Source organism: Panthera leo, chromosome D1 (assembly GCF_018350215.1).
Source record: "Panthera leo isolate Ple1 chromosome D1, P.leo_Ple1_pat1.1, whole genome shotgun sequence".
NCBI lineage: Eukaryota > Metazoa > Chordata > Mammalia > Carnivora > Felidae > Panthera > Panthera leo.
In genome coordinates, this window is record NC_056688.1 from 74,210,173 (window position 1) to 74,233,357 (window position 23,185).

Consider the following 23,185-nt stretch of genomic DNA (forward strand, 5'->3'; position numbering starts at 1 on the left):
TAACACTACTGAACCAAATTTAAAAATGGTTAAGATGGTGAATTTTATTTTATCTGTATTTTACCAAAATTAAAACAAAAGCAAAAAAAGCCCTGAGACAACTTGATATTTGGTACTAATAACGGTCTTCAAGAACTGAGTACACACCAGATTTGGGTATTCACATGAACTTACAGAGTGTCTTGGTCACAAGTATGAGACACAATAATTACTTTTAGCCTCTTCCCTCAATCACCTTAATTAGCAGAGGCGTCTCAGTCCCCTCATCTGTTAGTCAGGGGCTGGGACTGAATGATCTCTACAGCCCCACCCCCTTCTGAAAATCTCTGAGCTTCCACATTCCCCAAGCACCTGTGGAGACGGCATGACAAGGGCATGACAGGTTATTACCTCTGTCTTTTCTCCGCAATCCTTAGGATATCGCAGGTTCTAGTAAACCTCTGTGACAGCTCAAGGGTCAAACCACATTCCTGTAGCAATGACCAGGCCTGATCTGGGCCCATGGCCTTAGCTAACAGAAGTGCCACATTTTCCACATTGATGGGGGAAGGCCCATCACTGAAGTTCCCATTCTGTGACTTCTGAAGGGCTGGCTTTGTACTCTTGTTCTGTATGAGATGTAGGAGAAGCTTCCATTCCTCCACAGTCTCTGGGATCCAACCTACACAAACACACAGAAACACACAATTTTGGCTCTAATGGCTCTTAATGCTCTGCCTGCATACAGGAGACAGTCAGAACCATTGTGAAAACATTTAAAACTAAAACATAAGAACATAATATCATCCTAACACAAAATTGTTTTCTGAACATTTGTTGAATAAGTAACTCATGATAGGAGAGGTCACAACATTAGCTTCAAAATTCTTCATTTCGCTCACTTAGGACTACTTGGGTACAGTCTAGGCTAGGCACATGATGTGCAGTGTGAGACCAACCAGACATGATGAGCCCTACACTCTTCTGGAGCTCAGTCTAGTAAAGGAGGTAAACACAGACCTAAATCTATACTTATAAACTGGGCTAAGTGCATTAAAGGAAAAGGTCAGGGAACCATCAGAGAGAATGGCATGTTTAGGGGGAATCTGAGAAGGGCTCTGTGAGGACGGGATAGATGAGCAAATAGCTGAAAGACTGGGCAAGCTCAGAGATGCACATGCCTGTGCCTCACATATGGACAAGCGTGAGGTCGCAGGGTGTCGGGAATGGAGGGTGAAGGAGCCTGCATTTCTGACAAAGGAAACATGGAAGGCAACTTGACACAGAACAGAACTGGAATTCAAGGAAGGAACTCAAAGGATGGCCTACAGTGCACAAAGGCCTGGATTTTATTCTGATTTCCATGTAGCATGTTTCAAGGAAGGGAGCCACGTCATCCAATTTTTGTTTTTAAGAACCCTTCTGGCTGCTCCAGGGAAAATGGATTAAAGGTGGGAGAGAATGGAAACCAGATGACTATTCTGAGGTGACTGCAGCCATCTAGGCGAGTAGCTAGGACCAGGGAGCTGGTGGTGGAGCAAAAATATGTAGACAGATATGAGATACATATCCGGCAATAAAACTAACAACGCCTTGAAGTGCAATTAATATGAGTTATGGGGAAAAGAGAAGTGTCAAGAAAAGACCCCCATTTAACACACCAAGGGTAAGAACAACTATTATTTTATTAACAAAATGGGAAGAAAGGATTTTAAGTGGGATTTATTTTGTTTATGCTTCTTGAATTTTCAGTTTTTATCTATAACAAACATTGTATCATGACTTTAAAAATGTAAACCACGTACATCTTAACTATTCTGTTAAGATATTATCTTAACTATTATCTGTTAACTATATCATCTTAACTATTCTGTTATTTTTCAGAAGGATATGTATGTTTATAGTCTCTTCGTTTCTTTTTAAAAAAAATTTTTTTTAAGCTTTATTTATTTTTGAAAGAGAGAGAGAGAGAGCGTGAGTGGGGAGGAGCAGAGAGAGGGAGACACAGAATCTGAAGCAGGCTCCAGGCTCTGAGCTGTCAGCAAAGAGCCCAATGCGGGGCTTGAACTCACAAACCGCGAGATCACGACCTCAGCCGAAGTCGGACGCCCAACCGAGCCACCCAGGTGCCCCCCTCCTCTTCATTTCTGAAACAAAGATGATAATTATTTTTGCAATAGTTGGGACATCTGAAGCTAACTAACACTTGCCAGTGAACTGGCTTTTTTGCTCTGTTCTAACTTTCCCTCTCCCACACCAATAGAGCTGCAAAAGGCTATAGGTCACACTGCTGAATGAAGGACCCTGATGTCATGCAGTTGGCATCTTTGCACTGAGAGGAATAAAGCAACATGAGAAAACAGACCAAGATGGACTCTCAGACCTCAGATATCAGTGTGTCAAAGCCCTGGCCTTCTGTCATTTTATCTGTGTTGGATTGATAAAAATTTAAAAACAATTTTTAAGTATTTAAATACTTGGGAAAGCTGGCTGCCACTCCACTTTAAGTTCATTTTAATGATACTGAACTGTTGGCTGTGTAAAAGGCAACATGGTGCAGAGAAAAGATTCTGAGCACAAACTTTAAAGACAGTCAGTGAGACCTGGGTCTGAACACCTGCTCCACCAGTTGTGTGGCTTTGGGGAAACTAACTGTCCTTCCCCCAGACCTCAGTTATAACTCCTGTAAAACAGAAATAACAGTAAATATCCCAAAGGTTTGTTATTTAAACAGCAGATGGAAAAGTGTCTAGTGTAGTGACTAACACATAGTAGGCACTTGTTAATAGAAAAATTGCCTATAGTTTATTCTAATTATGATTTTATAATATACTAAGTGGTACTGATAAAAACCAAAACAAAACAATGGGCACCTGGGTGGCTCAGTTGGTTAGGCGTCCAACTCTTGATTTTGGCTCAGGTCACAGTCTCATGGTTCATGAGATCAAGCCCTGAGATGCTCTCTGCACTGAGAGTGCAGAGCCTGCTTGGGATTCTCCCTCTTTCTCTGCCCTCCCCAGCTCATGCTCTCTCTCTTAATAAATTAAATAAAAAATAAGTAAATAAATAAATAACAAAGCAAAACAAAACAAACCTCCACAAATTTGACAGCTAACCAGGATTACATACAGGATCACTGAAATGTTCAACCAAGTATCCTTATTGAAAATTCTGCAGTGGCTTCTAATATACTACAACCAAAAGTAACCAACTGGGACTTACATACCATTGTCCCCTTCCATCAGGCTCATATCGTTAAGACACACAATGTTGGTGAAGGCCTCTCTTCTTCTCTCCAGCTCCAAACAAAGAGTAAGATACCCAGACCAGAAACTTTAAAGAAACAAAAATTGAAGAAAGGAATAAAAACAGTGAATTTATCTGGAGCTGTGCTGTCCAATAAAGTAGACATTAGCCTTAAATTTAAATTAAATAAAAAGTCAGTTCTTCAGTGGACTAATCCATATTTCAAGTTTTCAAGTGGCTAATGGCTACCATATTGGACAATGTGGTAGCATTATTCTATTATCTAATAGATAATAGAAATAATTAGAAATAACTAGATAATATTCCTATTATCTAATAGACAATTCTATTAGACAGCCTCGATCTAGAGTGTGTACGAAAAAAAGAATAAAAGCTAGAGATAAATACTGATATTTGAGGCCAAGCACTAGTTATGAGATGTGTAAGCTTATATATACTTTATAAACTTTCAGATTTCTTCCCCAAATATGCAAACTATGTAAGTTCTCCTTGACTCTTCCCCCTCTTTTATTTGCTATACCCATGGTTTATAAGTCCCACTGTATTTTCCCTCAGAATGTCCCTTGGATGTGCTCCTTCTGCTGCCATACTCATCACCAATTCAGTCATACCTGAATTACTATGACAGCTTCCTAGCTGGCCCTCCTATCTCCAACACCAGAGATGATTTTCAGAAAGCTCCATTTTTATCATGTCATTCCTGTACCAATAAATTCTTCTGATGAGCTTTCAAGGTCCTACATGATTTCATCACCTACCACACCTGGCTAGTTTCATCCCTTATTATCAATAAACAGATATGTATCAAGTACCTATCACTGTATGAATTAGAAATTACAAAGAAAAAGAAAGACATTGGTCCCTATCTCCAAAAGATTATAATCCAGGTAGAGCCATAAGATAACACTGCCAGGCAATAAATAACTAATATGCGGTATGGATAAAAAGCAATGGTCAGTTTCTCATGCCCTTGTTCTTGCTGTTTCTCTCATCTGACCCACCCTCCTCTTGGGCTCCTTTATCAATACAAATCCTGTCCAGCCTTCAGGGCTTTACCTCCAAAGTCTCCTCCCTCCTCCCTAAGTCCTTCACCAACAATTCTATTGAGCACATTCTAATCTCTCCCTTCTCAGGAACCCTGTATCAACTGTTAACTCTTAGCACATAGTCTGGTGCTTAATTAAATACCATCCAAGTGCCTGAGAACTGGAGTTAGCTACCAAGGACCAGGGGGAGAGAGGAATTAGCAAAGGCCAATGTCTTCTACACAAAAGAAAAATATGTATAAAATTTTAAAAGAAAAAGACATCTATTTTACTATCACTTAAAATAAAAGTCACTTCTCTGTAGTAAAGAGAATTCCCAAATTATAAAGCATATCAATTCAGGTCCTTCACTATAAAGTTATGAACTAAGAAGCTAATCTTTAGCTTCTAAAACAATTCTCACTTACCCATGAGACCTACAGATGTCAGCCATTTTCTCTTTGGTTGTAAAATCTGCAGGTAGTTTAATGAGATGGAGCAGCAGCTGATTGTAACCCCAGGAAAGCAAGTGTGAATGGGGCCTGTGAAATGAACAACTCTCAGTGAATTAGACATGAAACACTTTTTACAAAATGCTTATGCACCATCTAATAGATAAGTATAGAGTTTAATTATATTTGTCACATAATTAACATATTGTCACTTACTTTTCCCATTGTTATTATATTTTTATAATATCCATATCATTATATCAATTATTATTATATTTTTCAAACATTTTTACTTAGCTTTTGAAAAATTAAAAATAGCTATTTTTCCTATAACAAATACCTGTTTATTTTTTAAAATTAGACATTTTAGGTAATAAAAAGCAAAAGAAAGAAGCCTATAATTCTCACTCATAGACAGCCACTGTATCTCCTTCTAGACCTTTTGTCTAGGCATATATGATAGGCATATGGCGGGGCGGTGGGGGGGGCTTTTAAAAAGCTTCTCTTAGAGGTAAACACAAGAGACATTTCTAATACATTACATGTATCAGTATGTATTTCTTATGGATTATTTTTTTTTAGTCCCAAATCAAGCTATGTCTAGAAATTTCCAGGAAGAAAACATATAATTTCCTCCCTCTAATACAGGTTTAACCATCAAGGACTCTTAAAGTGGATACATGAAAGAGCTTAATTATCTGAAATCATGTACAAAATTGTGCAAGGATGTGCATTTTTCTGAAAGGAATCATCGGAGATCTGTAACTCAAAAAATGTTCAGAACCACTAAGAAGTACACTCAGTTTCCTTACTACTATGACTTGGGTCAGTCTCTTCCATAGCTATTCTTGAAGTAAGCCCAGAATGCTATGAATGAATAAAGCAGTTCCATTCTAGGAGAACATCGGAGCTGGAAGGAGCACTTTTATACCTGGGGTTTCCTTCATCATCCATAGTGCTTGTGCTTGGGGGAGCATCGTGAGTCACTGCTAAAAGCAGCCAATCCAATCTTAAAGATTCTGGTTGTAGAAGGGACTCAAGGAAGGATGGCCTAAAAGAAAGTTGGGGAGAAAAATCATCTTCATGCTGAGAAAGGAAACATAAAATGTAGGAATGTGAAGAAAATGTTATTAGGGGACCAAAATAGTAGATGAAATGACTTGAAAACCCTCTGCTACAAAATGTCTAGAAATGCTGGTGAAAATCTAATAGCCTATTAAATGAACAGTTGAGCTCAAGATAATAAGGAAGATACCAAAAGGCCTAAAACAAAAAGAGAAATGAAAGCCAGTAGGGCAAATGTAAATCAATGAGATGAAGAAAGGGCGGGGGGGCGGGGGGGGCAGGTGTTGAAACCAAGGGCCATGTGGAAATAGGAAATGAGACCTCAGTCTAAAAAAGAGATGAGATCTGGGACTGAGATCCACAAAAAGCTGGGATATTATCAACAAAGAGGTGGCAATAAATCCACTCACCAGCAGAGACAACAAGGAAGCTTATTTGCCTTAGTGTAGGACGTGAAGCAGGGGTTTAATTTTACATTGATCATCATTGGTCATCACTGATTCACTGAGAATCCCTGAGACAGAGTGAAGAGAAGTACACTAGCTATGTGCACATTTATGGTATGTGTTGTGGACTGTGAAAGAACGGTACATGACTGCCAAAACCATCCTTTCCATAACAGGTGTGTCAGTTGTGCGGCAGGTGGCAGTAAGAACATAACAACAGCTTATACAAAGGAAACAATGCCTTATCAAAAGAAAAGAGAGTCTGCAAATATTCTCGCCTTCTCACCGTTGATCTTCAGGCCTTGATTTCACCAGACTGTCTAAATAGGCCAAAAACTGAGCAGGATGATGATGACAAAGCTGCATGACATCCGAAGGCAAAATAGATGGGTAAAACCTGATTAAGGACCGAAGAGCAGATTCTCCAAACGTTTCATACAATCTGCATTTAAAAACAAAACCAGTTAGTCTCCAACTTCAATGAGATGATGTAACTTGGTTACATTATCTAAGCATTTATTAGAAATAAAAATGACAATCGGGGTGCCTGGGTGGCTCAGGTGGTTAAGCTTCCAACTTTGGATCAGGTCATGATCTCATGGTGAGTTCCAGACCCGAGTCAGGTTCTGTGCTGGCAACTGAGAGCCTGGAGCCTGCTTCAGATTCTGTGTCTCCCTCACTCTCTGCCCCTCCCCTGCTTGCGTGCTCTCTCTTTCTCTCTGTCTCTCAAAAAGAAAAAACAATTTTTTCAAAAAGAAAAAAAAATGACAAGAAGCTGCCCACCATACAACTGAGTAAAACTTTAGAGATTAAGACCAAAACCAGAACCAAACACCATGACTTTAGTTCATATAAATGGCAGAGGACAACTTACCTGGCGGCATAAGCAATCAACAAAGGACTGTCAAAGGGGACTGAGTCATTCACTAACTTTAATCTTGTTGGTAGGTCTCCTTCCTTTATCTCCATATACGCAGGACTGGAACTTGCCATTTCTGAAAGATAAAGCACACCCTTTTCCTTTCATCTCGTAGCTGTAAATACTCAGTTCATGAACACATTCATTCAACAGTCATTAGTTATGGACCTACTGGGTGCATGTCACAATGGTTAAGCACTGGAGGACAAACAAAAAAAGGACAGGACACAATCTCTACTTTTAAGGACCTTAAGATCAACCTAGATTACCACGTGGGAGCGAGTTTCCCAATGACTTGGAACCTGTCCTGGATATTATATGAGCAAGAAATAAACTTCTACATCTGAGTTATTGTGACACATTTATCACAACAGTTTAGACTACTCAATTATTAAAATCTCTCTGTGCCTCACTCTTTTCACCCGTTAAATGGAGTAACACCCTCCACTCTGAAAATAATTCTAAGATAGGAAATGAAACCTCCTTAAAGTGTTTAGCACAATATGTGACACACAGTAAGTACTCAAAATATGGCCTATATTATCTCTACATTAGTAAGTTACATAAACGATTTTCTTGTTTTTATATGACTGCATTTGTAACACATTTCATTTGAATCTCAACTTCTCCAATTTTGCTATATATATGTTTTCTGAGTATGACTTTAAGAGAAATAAAATGAATTTCTTATAATACAGTTGCAAATTAAACCATAAAAATTAAATTGAGTGGGAAACAGAATGGAGGTTGACCAAAATGGAAATAATCTTGTACTTAAATCTTTTTTTTTTAAATGCAAAAATGCTAAGAGGCTATTGTCCTCTATACTGATTTCTATTTGATAAGGCAATCTGATTATTACCTTTCAATCCTTCAATAAAAGTATCCCAAACACAAGGACTTTTAGCGTAACTAAGCTTGATACTCTCCTTTGCTCTTTTCAAGTCCAGGACAAAAAAGTACTTCTTTATGAACTGACAAGCCAGAATTTCAGGAGAGTACTGTTGCAAAGTGTGGTCCACATGTCCACTTGTGCTTTTGGTCTCAGAATTCAATACATTCAATTCCAAACACAACGTTGCCAATTCAGCCAGATCCTTCTGAAGACTGTTAGCTATGCTGCATGGAGAACACACTTGGAAAAGGTCATCCAAGGGCTCCCTCAGACTACTTGTAGATTCACATGTTCTTTGATCAACAGTTTCTTCATTGCCTAAAGAGTCTCTTTTTTCTTTTTCATTATCTTCATCTAATACTCCCTTTTTTGACTCATCAAACAATAGCACATCCTGGTTTGATGCCATGGATGAGTTACCAGTATCTGAAATGCCTGAAAAGTCCTTCATGGCAAATGTTTTTTCTAACTGCGAAAGCCACTCCTGTAAAACCATTCTCAGAGACTTGGGTTCAAACAAAACCAGTGGGTCCTGTAGCTTGGTCCTACACAAGACAGACAAGTATGAAATTTATGTTTCATGTGTTTTTTTAAAACAAATTATTTCATGCTAAGCAAACCTACTGGACATAGCATACTTATCTGGAATAAATGTTACTTTTCAACTTTTAACAATTATCTCAGCAAGATGACAATATGAGAGTAACTTTAATACTAATTGTTGAATTTCAATTACAAATGAGACGATCTTTGCCCACATGGTCTCAGGACCACTTCTGATGACCTTGAAGTCATTCCCATTCACTATAAAACTCTCCCATTCAGGGCGCCTGGGTGGCTCAGTCGGTTAAACATCCAACTTCGGCTCAGGTCATGATCTCATGGTTTGTGGGTTCGAGCACCATGCGAGGCTCTGTGCTGACAGCTCGGATACTGGAGCCTGCTTAGGATTCTGTCTCCCTCTCTTTCTGCCCCTCCCCACTCACGCTCACTGGCTCTCTCTCTCTCTCTCTCTAAAATAAACAAACATAAAAAAAAAAAACCCTCTCTTGTTCATAAATACTCACATTGCTTCTGCTGTTGCTACTTTGAGGTCTTGGAACTTGTCCTCTTCTGGAGGTTGACTAATTACTTCTTTTTTCTCCCTAGAGAAGTGTGAAAAGTGTTAGAGGGGATCAGAGCTTCCTTAAACAAATATTTCTAAGTGCTTACTAAGTGACACGTACTGTACTGAACGTTACATGACACAAACAGATGAATACAAAAAATGATCCACGGCTTCAAGATGAGTAAACTCAAGAGAGAAAGGAAGGCATGCAAACAACTAACCATAACATAAATGAGAATAAAATGAACGCTAAAGAGCGGCACAAACACTGTGTTCGTAAAGCACGGAAAAAGGAGTAATTTTTCTGATAAGGCAATCAAGGGAAGTGTTCCCAAGGAGGTGGTATGTGTATTAGGAAGAAAGGGGGGATGGGCGCCTGGGTGGTTAAGTGGGTTAAGTAAACGACTCTGGATTTCAGCTCAGGTCATAGTCTCATGGTTCATGAGTTCAAGCCCAAAGCGTGCTTGGGATTCTCTCTCTCCCTCTCTCCCCCACCCCTCCCCCCTCACATGTGCACCCTCTCTCTCAAAATAAATAAATAAACTTAAAAATAAAAAGAATGGGGGTGGGGTGGGGAATAGCACAGGTGAAAGAAACAGCATGAACAAAGGTAGTGAAGTGTACCCACCCAATGCTCTGACAGGACCAGAATAGAGAGCACTTAGAAGCATGCAGTTGGAAATGAGGCTGGAAAGGTGGGCTAAGGTCAGAGTGAGGATTGCCTTAAATGCCACAACAATACCTGTACTTTTTTTCCTGTAAATGTAAGCATTCAGAAAATTATCCTATATTATCTGTCTACCTACAACTGGGCCTGGGGGTGTCTTAATTCCTGGGTGAATACTGAGCTGGTGTGCTTCCAATGCTCAGATCCTATGAACTGTGAGTTAAGGCAGAGACCAGATGGACAAGACATTTCACACTGTGCCAGACCACGGGCTCTGCTGCAACCCCACTACATAAGGATTATGCCACCAGCATATCATGCTGACATGACATCAATGCCAATGCTCTCATCCTACAGGCCAGAGAGCATTAGTGACTTACCCAAGGCCACACGCTAGTCAGAAGCACAGCCAAGGACAAGGCCTAGATCTTTGGTAATCCTACTCTTAATCTAATAGTCTTCTCTAACATCCCAGAAGTTTGAAGAGATTTGGAGGGGAGGGATGTTGTGCAGAGGACAGATGAAAGAGGTGCTAAATTAAAACTCTCTCTCAACAGACTTGCTATGGGTAGGTGTCATTTTCCAACACTTACTTTATGGTGTTCACATTTTTTATGAGCTACACAATCTATAATGAACAGGGTCAGATGTGTGCCTTCTCTAATGTGTGCCTTCTCTATGGCTTTCTGCAAAATGACAGCTCAGTCCTCTAGAATTTACCCAGATTTATATGTAAGAGCTTACTCAGTATCTTCTTCTTTTGGGCAAGTGACTGGACTCATATCCTCTTCACATAACTGCTCATCACCCCTGGGTTCTGGTCTTATTTTCAAATCAGGGCCTGTATGAAGGGTGCCAATCTTCTCAGTAGTTTTACGTACAAAGCTAGAGACACTGGAAGTCAAATACCAAAAGACTAATATGAAAAACACCTCATTACTCCCAAGAACAAAAAATTCAGTACCTGAGTTCTCTCTGTTCCCATTAGTCCTAGAAAAGCAACTTGGATTTAATAAAGACTATACTTATAGCAACTTTCTTAATCAGCTACATATTTCACATAAGGCCCACATAAAACATACAATATAATAAAAATTCACTTCATTTACTAAACTGCCTTGATTCAGTGCTAAAGAAAAAGTCTTTAACTCCAGCTAGGTCTGCAATGTTTCTGTAACTTAGGCAAAGGAGGCCATGTAACCACCTGCCCCATACTGCCCAGCGAATTAACAGAATTTCTTCATGAAATTCAGTGGCTAACAAGTCATAATATAACCTCCTTTACAAGCAAAACCATATCTGGTAAGTGAATCATTATACTGTACACCTGAAAGTAATACAACACTGTATGTTAACTCTACTGGAATTAAAAAAAAAAAAAAAAACAAAAAAAAACAGTATCCAGTAAGACTCAGATAAGTGGTTAAGTAGCTATACAAGTCTTTGCTCTCAAACTGGAATGCCAATTCTAGGCCCATGGAGTAGTTGGAAAGACTTCCAAAGAGTCTCCAATTCTGAGTGCGAACTGAAAGGATAAAAAAAAAAAAAATGACTAATGATATATGGAAACTGTTAGTATCAGGGATGAGGAAAAAACAGATTTTTCAAAATGTTACTCTGTTTGGGATGGAAGACACATTTGTAACAACCCAAATACCCAACTACCCAAAGAGGGAAGCTAAACTGTCGAAGATGGAAATAACAGGCTATATGAGAAATAACCTAGAGATTTGTTTTTTCTTATTCAAAATGTCTTTCCATCCTCAGCACAAAAGTACCTAATGTGACAACTGAAATGAAACCAGAAACAGGATTAAGGGACAGGACTAATGAGTTTACCTTTCCTTGACCGCCTGAAGAGACACAAGAGGAGAAGGAGAACGAAATGGTAATGGAATGCTGAAGGGAAGGAATGTTTCATTCTTATCTGTCTCAAACGTCACGGGAACATGGGAAACACTGTCTGATGAATGTAATCAGGGGAAAAAGAAACAAAATTTAATCACACTGGAGTTTTTTTTAATCTTTAAAAAAATTCTGAAATGAATAAACCAAGGAAAGGAAATGAAGGATTCAATACCGAAATCACAACTGAGCCAGATACAAATGAGCAGAACACAGGTTTACAAGATGCACGGGATGGTCCACATATAAAACACTGAGGCAGGTACCTTCATTTGCCTACTAACCCTGAATCCCCATAAGTCAAAAAGGAAGTTTAGAGTCTTTATTAAGCTCTTCTCAACAGTTGAGTCACAGGAATACTCGAACATCGAAAAGTGAAGGCAATGGCCTCCAAAACTGTAGTAATTTTTCATTCCTGATGGAAAATAATTTGGTTAGTCAAGATAAAATTGTTCTGCTCCTTTGATTAATGACTTCCTTTCTTAACTCTTGCAGCATTTTGATGTGTGATTAAAATTACAGACTGTATCAATATTCACCTAAACAGGAGGGGGAAAAATACAACTAAACCTAAACCCATTCTTCTATGACAAACAGATCGACATGTTTGAGTGGAAAGTCTGTCAACATAATAAAAATTATTAACACCATGGAGAAAACTCAATGCACAAGTTAATCCCGGCAAAGAGAAGTCACAGAATATAACTGCTTCATGTCAGCAACCAACAAAACGCACCATTATCACCTTCATTCCCATGTGAGCTCCAACTCTGATCCGGTTGGTCCTCTTCTTGATGTGAGGTGAATTCTTTGAGTCTCTCATCTTCTGAGAGAGTTTGGCTGTGAAGAGAACAAGAGTCTTCATCTGACTGACTGCTTCTTCTACTACTAATGATACGATAAATACCGGAGTCCAAGATGCTGAAACTTTCCTAAAAATAAAAAGAATCCCAAAAAAATCAAAATAAAACTTTCCTTCATAACACAAAAATGGTTTTTAAAGAGAAAAACCAACAAGAGTAAGTAGCAAGTCAATAACAACAATTATGGCTTAATAGAACAAACTGGTGAGCAAGGTTTAGGCTTCTGGCAGCTGGACCACCCTCACATGCTGATGACGTCACACTAACATCTTTCTCTAGCTTGCCTCCATGAATCCTGGCTGTGAGAATGGGGAGTCACGAAGACAACCCTGAGCTGCACTATGACTCAAATTAGCATGAAGCATCTGAAATCACAGATTAGGAGCAACTTAACTTGTGCTGGAAGCTACATGAGGTACTAAAACAGAATATAATAAACAATGACGAAACAAAATATGGCTCCAAGACATACCTAAGTGGAGGCTTCATAGGGCTGCCCAACGGCTGAAAGAAAGCCCCCTCTTGACAACTCTCCCCTCTCTCTAAATCTATCACATGGAAAGAAGATAAGCTTTGGGATCTCAAGAGATATAGGAGTACAACCTGAGGAAGAAAAGCCTTACTGTACAGATAAACCCTTTGAAAAGTAAAAATACCTACATGTGATGAAATGGAACTTCTTCTACTGCTGCAAGCTGAATCCAAAGGTTCGAATTTTAAGATCAATTCTTCCAGTTGAGAAATCAGATCACTATAGGTTGTGAGGTCCAGCTGAGATTTCAAATGCTCCAACTTATCCACAGTCAAAGATTTTCTTCCCTAATGAAAGGGTAAGTAGAAACCAAGTAGAATAGCTTACTATTTATAATGAAATCTAAATTCAGTGGCCAATATACTGAAAGAGATCTAACAGAGAACATAAAACCTCAAAGTTGCTTTAAAAAGGTTTAACAAGGTAGTAAAAGAGTTAATGAGAATTATCTTAGAAATTAAGAATTAAATGCTATTACACACAATCATTCCCCCTTAAAACAAGGTCTGAAATTCAAGTAAGTTTATGAGAAAATTTAATTTTCTTTTAAGTGGAAAGTATTCCCTTTTTCTTTTTTTCTTTTTCTTACCCTCCACCCACCCCTAGATTTATATGCCATGCTTCCTATAGGGATTTATGGGGGCTTCATTTGCTAATAAAGACAAGCAACTTTGTAACACAATCCTGCAGGCTAGGGTGGTTTTAACAACCGAGATGAGTATGTAAGCTCTCTGACTCACTCTGCTGGCAATGATAGAGTTCTGGAAAAGACAGCAGGTGCAAGCCGCCAGGTTCCACAGGCCTCTCCTCAGCAGGCGCTCCACACAGCGTTCCACAGATAACAGAGAAAGATGTGAGACTTTCCCATTCAGGTGCAAACAGAACAGCTCATTCTTGTAGACGGCTACATCCTGAATATCTATAAAAACCACAGGGGTGAACACACAGAAGTTTAAGCAAATATTCCTTTTCCATTTTGGCAAGGGCTGCAATTATTCTAAGAAATTCATTTTTTTACAATGAGTTTGACTTGACTGAATTTCGTCTCATTTATACTTGCATTTCAATGAAGAAATCATATTTTTAGACACTTCTAAAAAAATAAGACACAAACGCATCTGTTTAATCTAAAATTCTATGGTTAAAATCTGTTCTGAACAAAACAAATGAGCAAAGGAAAGAGAGAAAGACAAAGAAACAGCCTCTCAACTATAGAGAACACACTGATGGGTACCAGAGGGGAAGTGGGTGGGGGATGGGTGAAATAGGTGATGGGGATTAAAGAGTGTACTTGTCCTGATGAGCATTGGGGTGATGTATGGAACTGCTGAATCACTATACTGTACACCTGAAACTAATATTAAACTGTATGTTAACTACACTGGAATTTTGAAAAGTAATAATAAAATAAATAAAAAAATAAAATGCTACTTTCTATGAAAAGGAATTGGGACTTCAAAAGAGCACTCTACATTAGAGGCCAGACTACAACAGTTCTGAGAGTTACAATCTAGCGTCAATGAATGGATTTTTAACACAGCATGTACACTGACAAACAATTCATGAGAAAAATACCTGTCTTGGCAGAACATCACGAAAGGACTTAAAAAACTAGTTTTTGATATCACTTATAGGTAGAATCTAAAAAAAGCCAAACAAGTAGAAGCAGAGTAGAATGGTGGTAACCAGGGGCTGGAGGGGTAGTGGATGTTGGTCAAGGGGTACAAAGTTAGAAGACAAATAAGTTATAGAGATCTAACGCACACACAGCATTGTGATTATAGTTAACAATAATGTATCATATACTGCAAAGCTGCTAAGAGACTAAATATTAAATGTTCTCATCATAAAAGATAGTAATCATCACAATATATAGTTGACCCTTTAACAACATGAGTTTGAACTGCACAGGTCCAATGATATGTGAATTTTTTTCAATAAATATATTACGGTAAATCTATTTTCTTTCTTATGATTTTAACATTTTTTCTTCTCTAGCTTTATTGTAAGAATACAGCAAATAATACATGTAACATACAAAGTATGTAAACTATGTTATCAGTAAGGCTTCAGATGAACAGTAGGCTATTAGTAGTTAAGTTTGTGGGGAGTCAAAAGCTACATGCAGATTTTCGACTTGTCTGTGCCCCTCACTCCCATGTTGTTCAGGGGTTAACTGTGTAACTGTATCACATCAATACTCTGTATGCCTTAAACTTATACAGTGTATATGTCATTTTTTGAAAAAACAAACTCGTTTTAAAGGGACAAGCTTAGTGAACTTAATCCACAAGAAATCAATATTGATCAGATTGGTAAATAATGGTTCCTCTTTTTTATATTTTCACAAGGTAGAAAATGACCCAAAAAGATAAGATACACTCTCTGAGTAGCAATGCTAACACAGCTAGATGTCTTCTATTTCTGGTTTAAACTAAAAAAACATAGAGATTGACTTTCTCTGCCTCAGCCACATAAAATGCTGTTGCTCTCACAAGGACTTCTTGAACCTCAAACTATTAAGACACAAAATGGAAGTTCAAGCAAGACTTCCAACAGGCATCAAAATTCAGGGTAAACAGAAGGAAAAGATGAACTCATTCAATCCTTAGCAGTGGTTACTAATATTAAAGAATAAATGGAAACTGTATTTAAAACTACCCATGAAAAACGAAATAACTGACCACAAATTCACAAGTGGATGCTTGGATTATACCTTATGGCGGGAAATGTCTATGATGTTAACCTTTATAAGAAATGTCACCTCATTCTATTTCTCTACTTTTCACACTGCAAATGAATTCTCCTACAATAACTAAATCCTTCACAAGCATGAGATTAAAAATTACATAAGGAAGAAAAATACAATTACCTTTGATTTCACTCCAAAGAAGAACTTGAACATTCTGAGGAATGAAAATATAAATTCCTCTTTCTGTCCACGTCACCACACAGTGCTCACTGCAAAAGAAAAGAGAAGTTAAGAGAATTCTAGTTTGCTTGGATACAGAAGTTTGTGATACAATTCCCTGAACTCAGACCCTCACATCAGCTATAAAAGTAAATTGAGACTGTACAAAAAAAAAAAAAAAAAAAAATCACAACAGTGATCCAGTTAATCAAGTCCTGACACCCCTTTTATGTCTGTAGCAAAAGCCCCCTAAAAAATATGATGCCAAACTGGGAAAAATTTAGATACATACACTAAAAATCTTCTAGAAAAAGAAAAGGCTGTTATCTTACTAATGTTTGTTAAAGCAGCCGAATTCCCCATAACTAGTATGAAATGGGCACATTTAAAACAGATGACATACCTCACCACAAATCACTGCTCTAGTGAAACACTTTTAGGGATGGTAATATTTTGATGTCCGTAGTTGTGAGCAGGCAATAAAAGGTTGAAAACTCCTGGTCCACTATCTGCCAGGAGCTTTATCAAAGGCCCTACCTATTATCTAACCTTGTGGCAGCCCATCAAGATAGAAGTGTTTTTTCCTTTTTTCTTAAAAACAAACACTTAAAACTTAAATAATATGCCCAAGAACAGTCTGTCTCCAAAACCTGGACTATTCTCCCTCTACCTCACAGAATGTACTTTTTCTCTCATTTATCCTCACTGACCCATCTACCAACTATTATTATCTAGAATCCTGATTATTCCACGAAACTGCATTTTCAAAAAGTCATAGATTTCCTAAATGCCAAATGAAATAACCCTTCCTTATCCTTTCTTCTTGATCCTCATGCAGGGGCCAAACCCCACGGACTGTTCCTTCCTGAATCTCACCTCCCTGGACTCCGGGACACTGCACTTTGTTGGTCCACCTCCTTCCCCAGTCCTCTGCTACTCTCCACGTCTCTCATTTCTTTCATACTCCTTTGCTTATATATCTCATTTACCCTCTCAAGGCTGCTACTATTTCTCATATACCACTGGTAAACTCTGTTTCTTCCCCTTGGTCAGGGCGGCCGAGCTTGTAATACTCTCACTCTAGCCATTTCCCAAGGATCACAGAAGCGCCACGCCCCTCTGGAATCCTCCGAGAGCCGAGGGCAACTACTCTTCCTCCTGCACTCATCCTACTTCTTGTCAACCCTGTTCATATGGCACTTAGTCATGTACTGCACTGTTGGAACCCTTTTTCTTTATTATTGTTCAGATTTTTGTAGAAATATCACATCTCTCCAACAAATTATAATCTTAAAAACAGGAACCTTTTTTTTCTTTATACCCCCAAGAGTACTAAACATGGTACTATGTGGCTATGAAACTAGGAGTGGTATTTAACAGGAACTGGATCCTCACACAAATATTAAACATCTTGCCAATATAAGACCAGATCACTGTCGCTATGGGAAAATAATCTTTGACACAAAGATGGAAGAAATGGTCAGAATGCTAATCCAGAGGAAGAAAAATTGGAAGGCTACCTTCAGGAGCCAGAGGAGAAAAAAGCAAGAGGCCAGAGGACCCCTGAGTAGAGTTATAAGATCATGATTTTGACACTGAAAGTGATACTCGGCTTGAAAAGATTCCTTAGGAAATCTTAGGAGAGAGGTTCAGGTAAAAGCTGATACTTTGTAATTTACACATCCCTCATCCCCTTGTCCTTTCTTTGATAATAAAGGGACTAGAACGCAGCCTAAGAGCATTGGTTAAAAACTCAAGGAGGGAAAAGGGGTACTATTTACCCAAAAGAAAACTAAGCATATAAATTTGCCTCCCTGTGGGATTTGTGGGTGTAACAATAAAGGTTACCATAGGACACAAGTGTATAGGTGAGGGGGGAAAAGGAAACAAACAGGAACAAAAAGCCCTTCTACTCATGATTTAAAAAAAAAAAATCTTCATTGAATTCTTTAATTGAGCTATTACTTGAGAGCTTACTATGTGACTAACACTGTGCCCACAGCAAAGGAGTTGACAATCTGGTGCTGGGATGGATATTCAAAGTACAGTGAAATAGGGGTGGTGACAGAGGAATGAAAAAGGGTGACAATAGTGCCCAGGAGTAAGTGTCTAATCTAAGCCTGCTGGAAGAGTCTGCAAAGGCTTCAAACTGGCATTAATTATTGCTTAAGCTGAAGAGTAGGCACAGCCAGATCATCAAGGGCTTTGTTTGCTATGGCAGAAACTGTAACAGGAGCTTTAAATAGCTTAACTCAAAAGAGTAACTCTACCAGAAGAGCCAAGCAGACCATGGTCTTGCCATTAGAAAACACACCCTTGAGTAAAGGACTTCCTCACATATCACATCACAGTCAGAAGTGTCTATGTACCAGATGCTATGCCAAGCACTACGAATAATATAATGAACCAAATAGAAACAAGGCCCTTATAGAACTTACCCTCTAAGAGTAAGACAAACGTAAATGCTGTATGAATATGTAATTAGAAATCGTAAAAACTACCATAAAGGAAGAGTATTAAAAACTCTTTATGCTTTACCTAATTTTCAGGGAGAATCATGAATTTACTAACGTGATTTATGAATTTATAATTTAATGTGAAATACGTCAGTGTAGGCAGTGTGACATATACCTACATTAGTTAGGGGCAATTAGTTCACGTTTCTAAAGTTTTTTTTAAAAAATCACATTCTAAGAGCGGTTAGTTAGCCTTTGAAAGAACCCAATCAGCAGTCCCTATAACAGACCACCGTAAAACAATCTCTAAATAACATTCTCTGAATCTGCATTAGAGATCTTAACATGTTAGCTTAAGGGATACTGGAAATAATATCCATTGATGAAATGACCTCAAGATATACAGACTGGCTAGAAATCATACATTGGCACCCCCATGCTTGAAGAACAAGGTGTAAGAATTGGCAAACCCAGCCTTTAGTGACTCTGTGTGCTGCCCCTAATCCTGCTGGAAGGGTAGCTGAACCCTGATGTTAGAATACAGCTGAATGTACAGATCTTTCATGCAAGGTACTTGTCGGAGCACCTAAAGGACAGAAGCTGAAAGTTCACCAAGCTTACAAGAACAAGTTCTACAATTATTTTTGTGCCTACTTGCTAAGAAGCATACATCTGTGTGGCTGACTTCAGTCTGAGACTTGCTTTCATTTTAACCTCCCACCAGGCAGGGGAGGTTATGAAAAGAAAAGAGTACTGACAGTTCTTAGCTCTAACTGTCAGAAGTTCCCTGACAATTATAGACTGTCCAATTGGTTTAGGTCAATTTGAAACAACAAAAAAAGAAGCATACTTCTATGATCTTTTTATTCCTCTTAGAACACGTCATGTAACATAGTCATTTCCTAATTTTCCAAAAATATCTTAGTACAAAAACAACGTTTAAAAAACCACCCGTGAACAAGAAACAAAGAGACAAAGTTAAGTGCTCATTTTTTTTTTTTTTTTTTTTTGAACATCAAAAGGAGAAACTTACCTAAGGTGCAAGAGTTTGGGGAAAGACAAAGACTGGGAAGATCCAACTGTATGATCATACTGAGGTTCAGATCTAGGAAGTAAACAGTCTGTTAATGAATTAACCACAACAAAAAAGTATGCTGTTCCCTACGTAGGAAAAGTTTTGCAGCATCTAACTCATCTGCCTGTATTCAATCTACTTTAATCATATCAAAGATAGCTGGTTAAAGGCTTTTTGGTTTCTCTAAATCTTGAGTAAAAATTCGACTTCACTTTTAGAAAGCATAATCTTTAATGCGTCTAGAATATCAGAGATTTCAACCGAACTCCTGCATGTAAATTCCTCAGATAGTCCCTATCAGCAATACAAATCATTACCTTAGAGTAATCACAGGGAGAGGTGGTGACGAGAGGAGTTTCTTAAACTGATGTGTGCTTATAACTTCACCATCAAAGTTCACTTCCCACATCCTAGAGCCAGGGCGAGCACAATATATTAGGGGTTGCTGGCCCGCAGAACATCTTCCAGGGAAGAAACAAGCTCCATATTCTCCATCTCTTTCCTTGCTTCCGATTTTCCAAAATTTTTCTCTAATCCCCCCAAAAGAAAAGAAAGCACGTTTACTTATAAAAAAGTCAAAAACAAATGGCACTACTAATGGACATAATAACCCTATGGCCATAATAACCGCACCCAAAATATCCTCTCTGTATTCGTATTAGCAATATATTGGAAAGAACGGCAGCATGGGAAGGTCAAAATAGGGTTTTGGCTCTGATTTGCCATTAACGATTTCTGTAACAGGAAGCAAACCACTTCACATTAGTGCTCAGTTTATTATCCACAGAATGAGGGGCCCAGAATTCATGTGAAGGCCCCTTTCAAATCTACAAAATGAGTGCTAGCAAACCATTGCATACATCCTTAAATCCTATTATAAAGTGGTTTAAAATCTATCCCTTGCAAATCACCTTGCAAAATCACCTTGCAAAAGGTTCTTTGGACACTCCATGGAAGTTACTAAGCTACCTCTCCAACCCTGTCTTCCAGCCATTCTCCTGCCACAAACACCCAGTAAACTCTTTGCTCTTTCCTCAAAATGCCAAGTCCTTCTGAAACTCTAACTTTGAACATTTTGTTTCCTTATGATTACACGACCTAAATACACAAAAGTGCTTAGTACACTGCCTGGGAACAATGGAAGGTGATAATCTCTTCCTAAAACCTGCTTTACTTAAGTATTCTTCAAGACTTCACCATTCTTCCACAAGAGACTTCATTGATGCCCATAAGCTGAATTACACGCTTCCCATGGCACTTACCACCTTATATACGGCAACTGTGTCTCTGAACAATAGATTATGACTTTTCTTAAGACAAAGGCCATTTGTTTCTCTTCTTTAAATTCCCAATGTACAGCACAGTGTCTGACCCACAGAGAGCATTAACTACATTATAGTGCTCCATGCACTCAAACTCTTCTATTAGAGAATGACCTAATATGCCCTCTAGTGAATTTACTAGGTGACCTTAGATGATTCAATATCCCTGTACTTATCTGTTTTCATGGGTAAAAAGTAACATCAGCTTTAGTACTATGAAAAACTGTGAGAACTATGTGTACCACGAGAACATGGATATGAAAGTGCTTTGAAATGTATACAGAGCAATCTAAGAAGCTATGGATTTACTACTTATATTCCTTACTTGGGAAATAAAATCTATTTCTTGCTTACTTTATATCTTCTATGGTGCTTAATACAATACTAAGGGTCCAGAAGAGTGCAGTAAATGTTTGTTGATTGAACAAATACAGGCAATTTGTTTATTTGTATGCTCATTAACCTTGATTTCTACATTTTCAAACAATATGTAACAGGCATAAGATGAAGTATGTCATATATGTTATCTTAGTTAATACTATCTCTACTATTCTGGATGGGGAAACCAACATTTAGCAAGGTTTAAAAAGTGGCAGAACCAGAATTTGAAACCATATTTCCAGTTTCCATTAGTCAGTGTTCTCTCCACTATACCATAGTTCTTTGTTTCTATTTCTTCTATTTCTTCCCAGGTTCCACCTTGCTCATCAATGATATTGACAAAGTAGCCAGTGGCGGGCAAGAGAAGCACATTCCTATCTATCACTTCCGTTAGTTACTAGGAGCCCCCGTTGTTTTTATTTTTTTTTTTTTTTAATGCTTTTTGTTGGGAGGGAATATAAGTTGAAACAAACAAAAAAAAAATTAAACATAAATGAATTTTTAAAATTATTGTACTATTCATGTCCCCCCAAACTGAATTCTAGCTAACAGGAAGTGGGCATTTCTAGAATGCGTTATTTTAGCAGCAGAATCTAGGTTATTCTCATAACCAACTCTAGCTACATCCCTGTGAAATGGGAAAATGAAGATCAGCAATTCCACTGCACAGAAGGAAAAATAAACCTCTACTTACTTAGGTCTTTGTTTTATAAAGTCTATCATATAGCTTTCTACACGGGGCCACTTTGTAAACTTGGAAACCTACAGATGAAGAATAGTTATCAATTTGGTGAAGCTAACAAATACTTCCCCAAAATCTCAAGTGTGGAGTTAATGACCAAAGGTCCAACGTCAAAGGATGTATGAGGTAACTGTGAGGTTAAGAGCAAGGGCACTGAATCAAGACAGAAAGGTTGTAGTCTCGCCTGTCTCTTCTCAGCTGTGTGATGTCAGACAAGCTCCAAGAATGAAAGGGTGGCACTAGGTGATCTCCAGTTCTCCAAGTCTAACTTCACTGATGTATATAGTCTGAAACAAGTCAGAACCAGATACATCCTCCTTCCCACGAATTTCATGTAAACTGACCACTGCCTCTCTGCTATCCAGCTAGGTTCTCTGATATCACACACCTACCACCTGCTATAACTGGCCTCCTTCCCACGTGCCTTTCCCATCCAAAAAAATAAATACAAAGTATGCCTTCTTCCCAACCTTCCCTCTACCATCCCTGACAGTCAGCAAACACTCCTTCAAACCTTTTGTAATAAACAACTCCTGCTTTCTAAAATAGCAGACTTCTAACAGATACATGAAATCCTGGAAATACATAAAGACTTTCCAAGCCTGGATAGTTCTAATGAAATCAATTTTCAAACCCTGCTATTCTTTAAGCACACTTCTTAAAATGATCTAAAACCCCACCTAATTAATGTGACATTTAAGGCTGTCACTCTCACTGTGGAGCCAATTTACCAACTTGATCTTCCACAACTCCCCTACTTACTACGCCAGACTGGAAGGTTTTAAAATATGCCCAATTCTTTCTCACTTTTCCACAAGAGACTGTTCCTTCCTGCTAGAATGTCCCTTCCTTCCTGTTTTACTCCAAATTTAGCCTACCAAAATCATCATCAAAATTATTGAAGCTGGCTGGTGGGTTCATGGGGGTTCAATATACAATTCTTTTATGTATGCTCAAAGTTCTCCTTAATAAATAGTTTAAAGAGTGGCTGGTCCTAAAGAATATGGTAGTGGGGAAAAAAGAACCACCAGTGAAAATTTCCCTGCAGTGAGAATGGCTGAGGAACTTCAGCACAGTCACATATAATACTGATTTCAAGATGTTTCTGTTCTGGTGTTTCACAGCTACCTCCAATACACGTCTTTGCCATTCACTGAAACTTAACTCCACCCTTG

At 38.4% G+C, this 23,185-nt stretch overlaps 1 protein-coding gene across 5 annotated transcripts in view; it reads right to left on the reverse strand.

The window, feature by feature from the left end:
- Positions 1-23,185, reverse strand: part of HPS5 (HPS5 biogenesis of lysosomal organelles complex 2 subunit 2) — a 39,709-nt gene that overhangs the window by 2,690 nt on the left and 13,834 nt on the right. For 4 of the 5 annotated variants that reach the window (XM_042907401.1, XM_042907400.1, XM_042907399.1 and 1 more), the window contains 16 exons: positions 19,883-20,095; positions 19,524-19,595; positions 15,996-16,084; positions 13,864-14,042; positions 13,252-13,410; positions 12,465-12,660; positions 11,663-11,786; positions 10,568-10,717; positions 9,116-9,193; positions 8,016-8,593; positions 7,109-7,229; positions 6,521-6,676; positions 5,655-5,774; positions 4,700-4,813; positions 3,206-3,312; positions 391-661 (listed from right to left, as the gene is read on the reverse strand). In XM_042907401.1, the coding sequence (XP_042763335.1) occupies positions 391-661; positions 3,206-3,312; positions 4,700-4,813; positions 5,655-5,774; positions 6,521-6,676; positions 7,109-7,229; positions 8,016-8,593; positions 9,116-9,193; positions 10,568-10,717; positions 11,663-11,786; positions 12,465-12,660; positions 13,252-13,410; positions 13,864-14,042; positions 15,996-16,084; positions 19,524-19,595; positions 19,883-20,095 (2,727 nt within the window). The remainder of the gene's footprint in view (positions 1-390; positions 662-3,205; positions 3,313-4,699; positions 4,814-5,654; positions 5,775-6,520; positions 6,677-7,108; positions 7,230-8,015; positions 8,594-9,115; positions 9,194-10,567; positions 10,718-11,662; positions 11,787-12,464; positions 12,661-13,251; positions 13,411-13,863; positions 14,043-15,995; positions 16,085-19,523; positions 19,596-19,882; positions 20,096-23,185) is intronic. The other variant, XM_042907402.1, reaches the window with a different exon arrangement.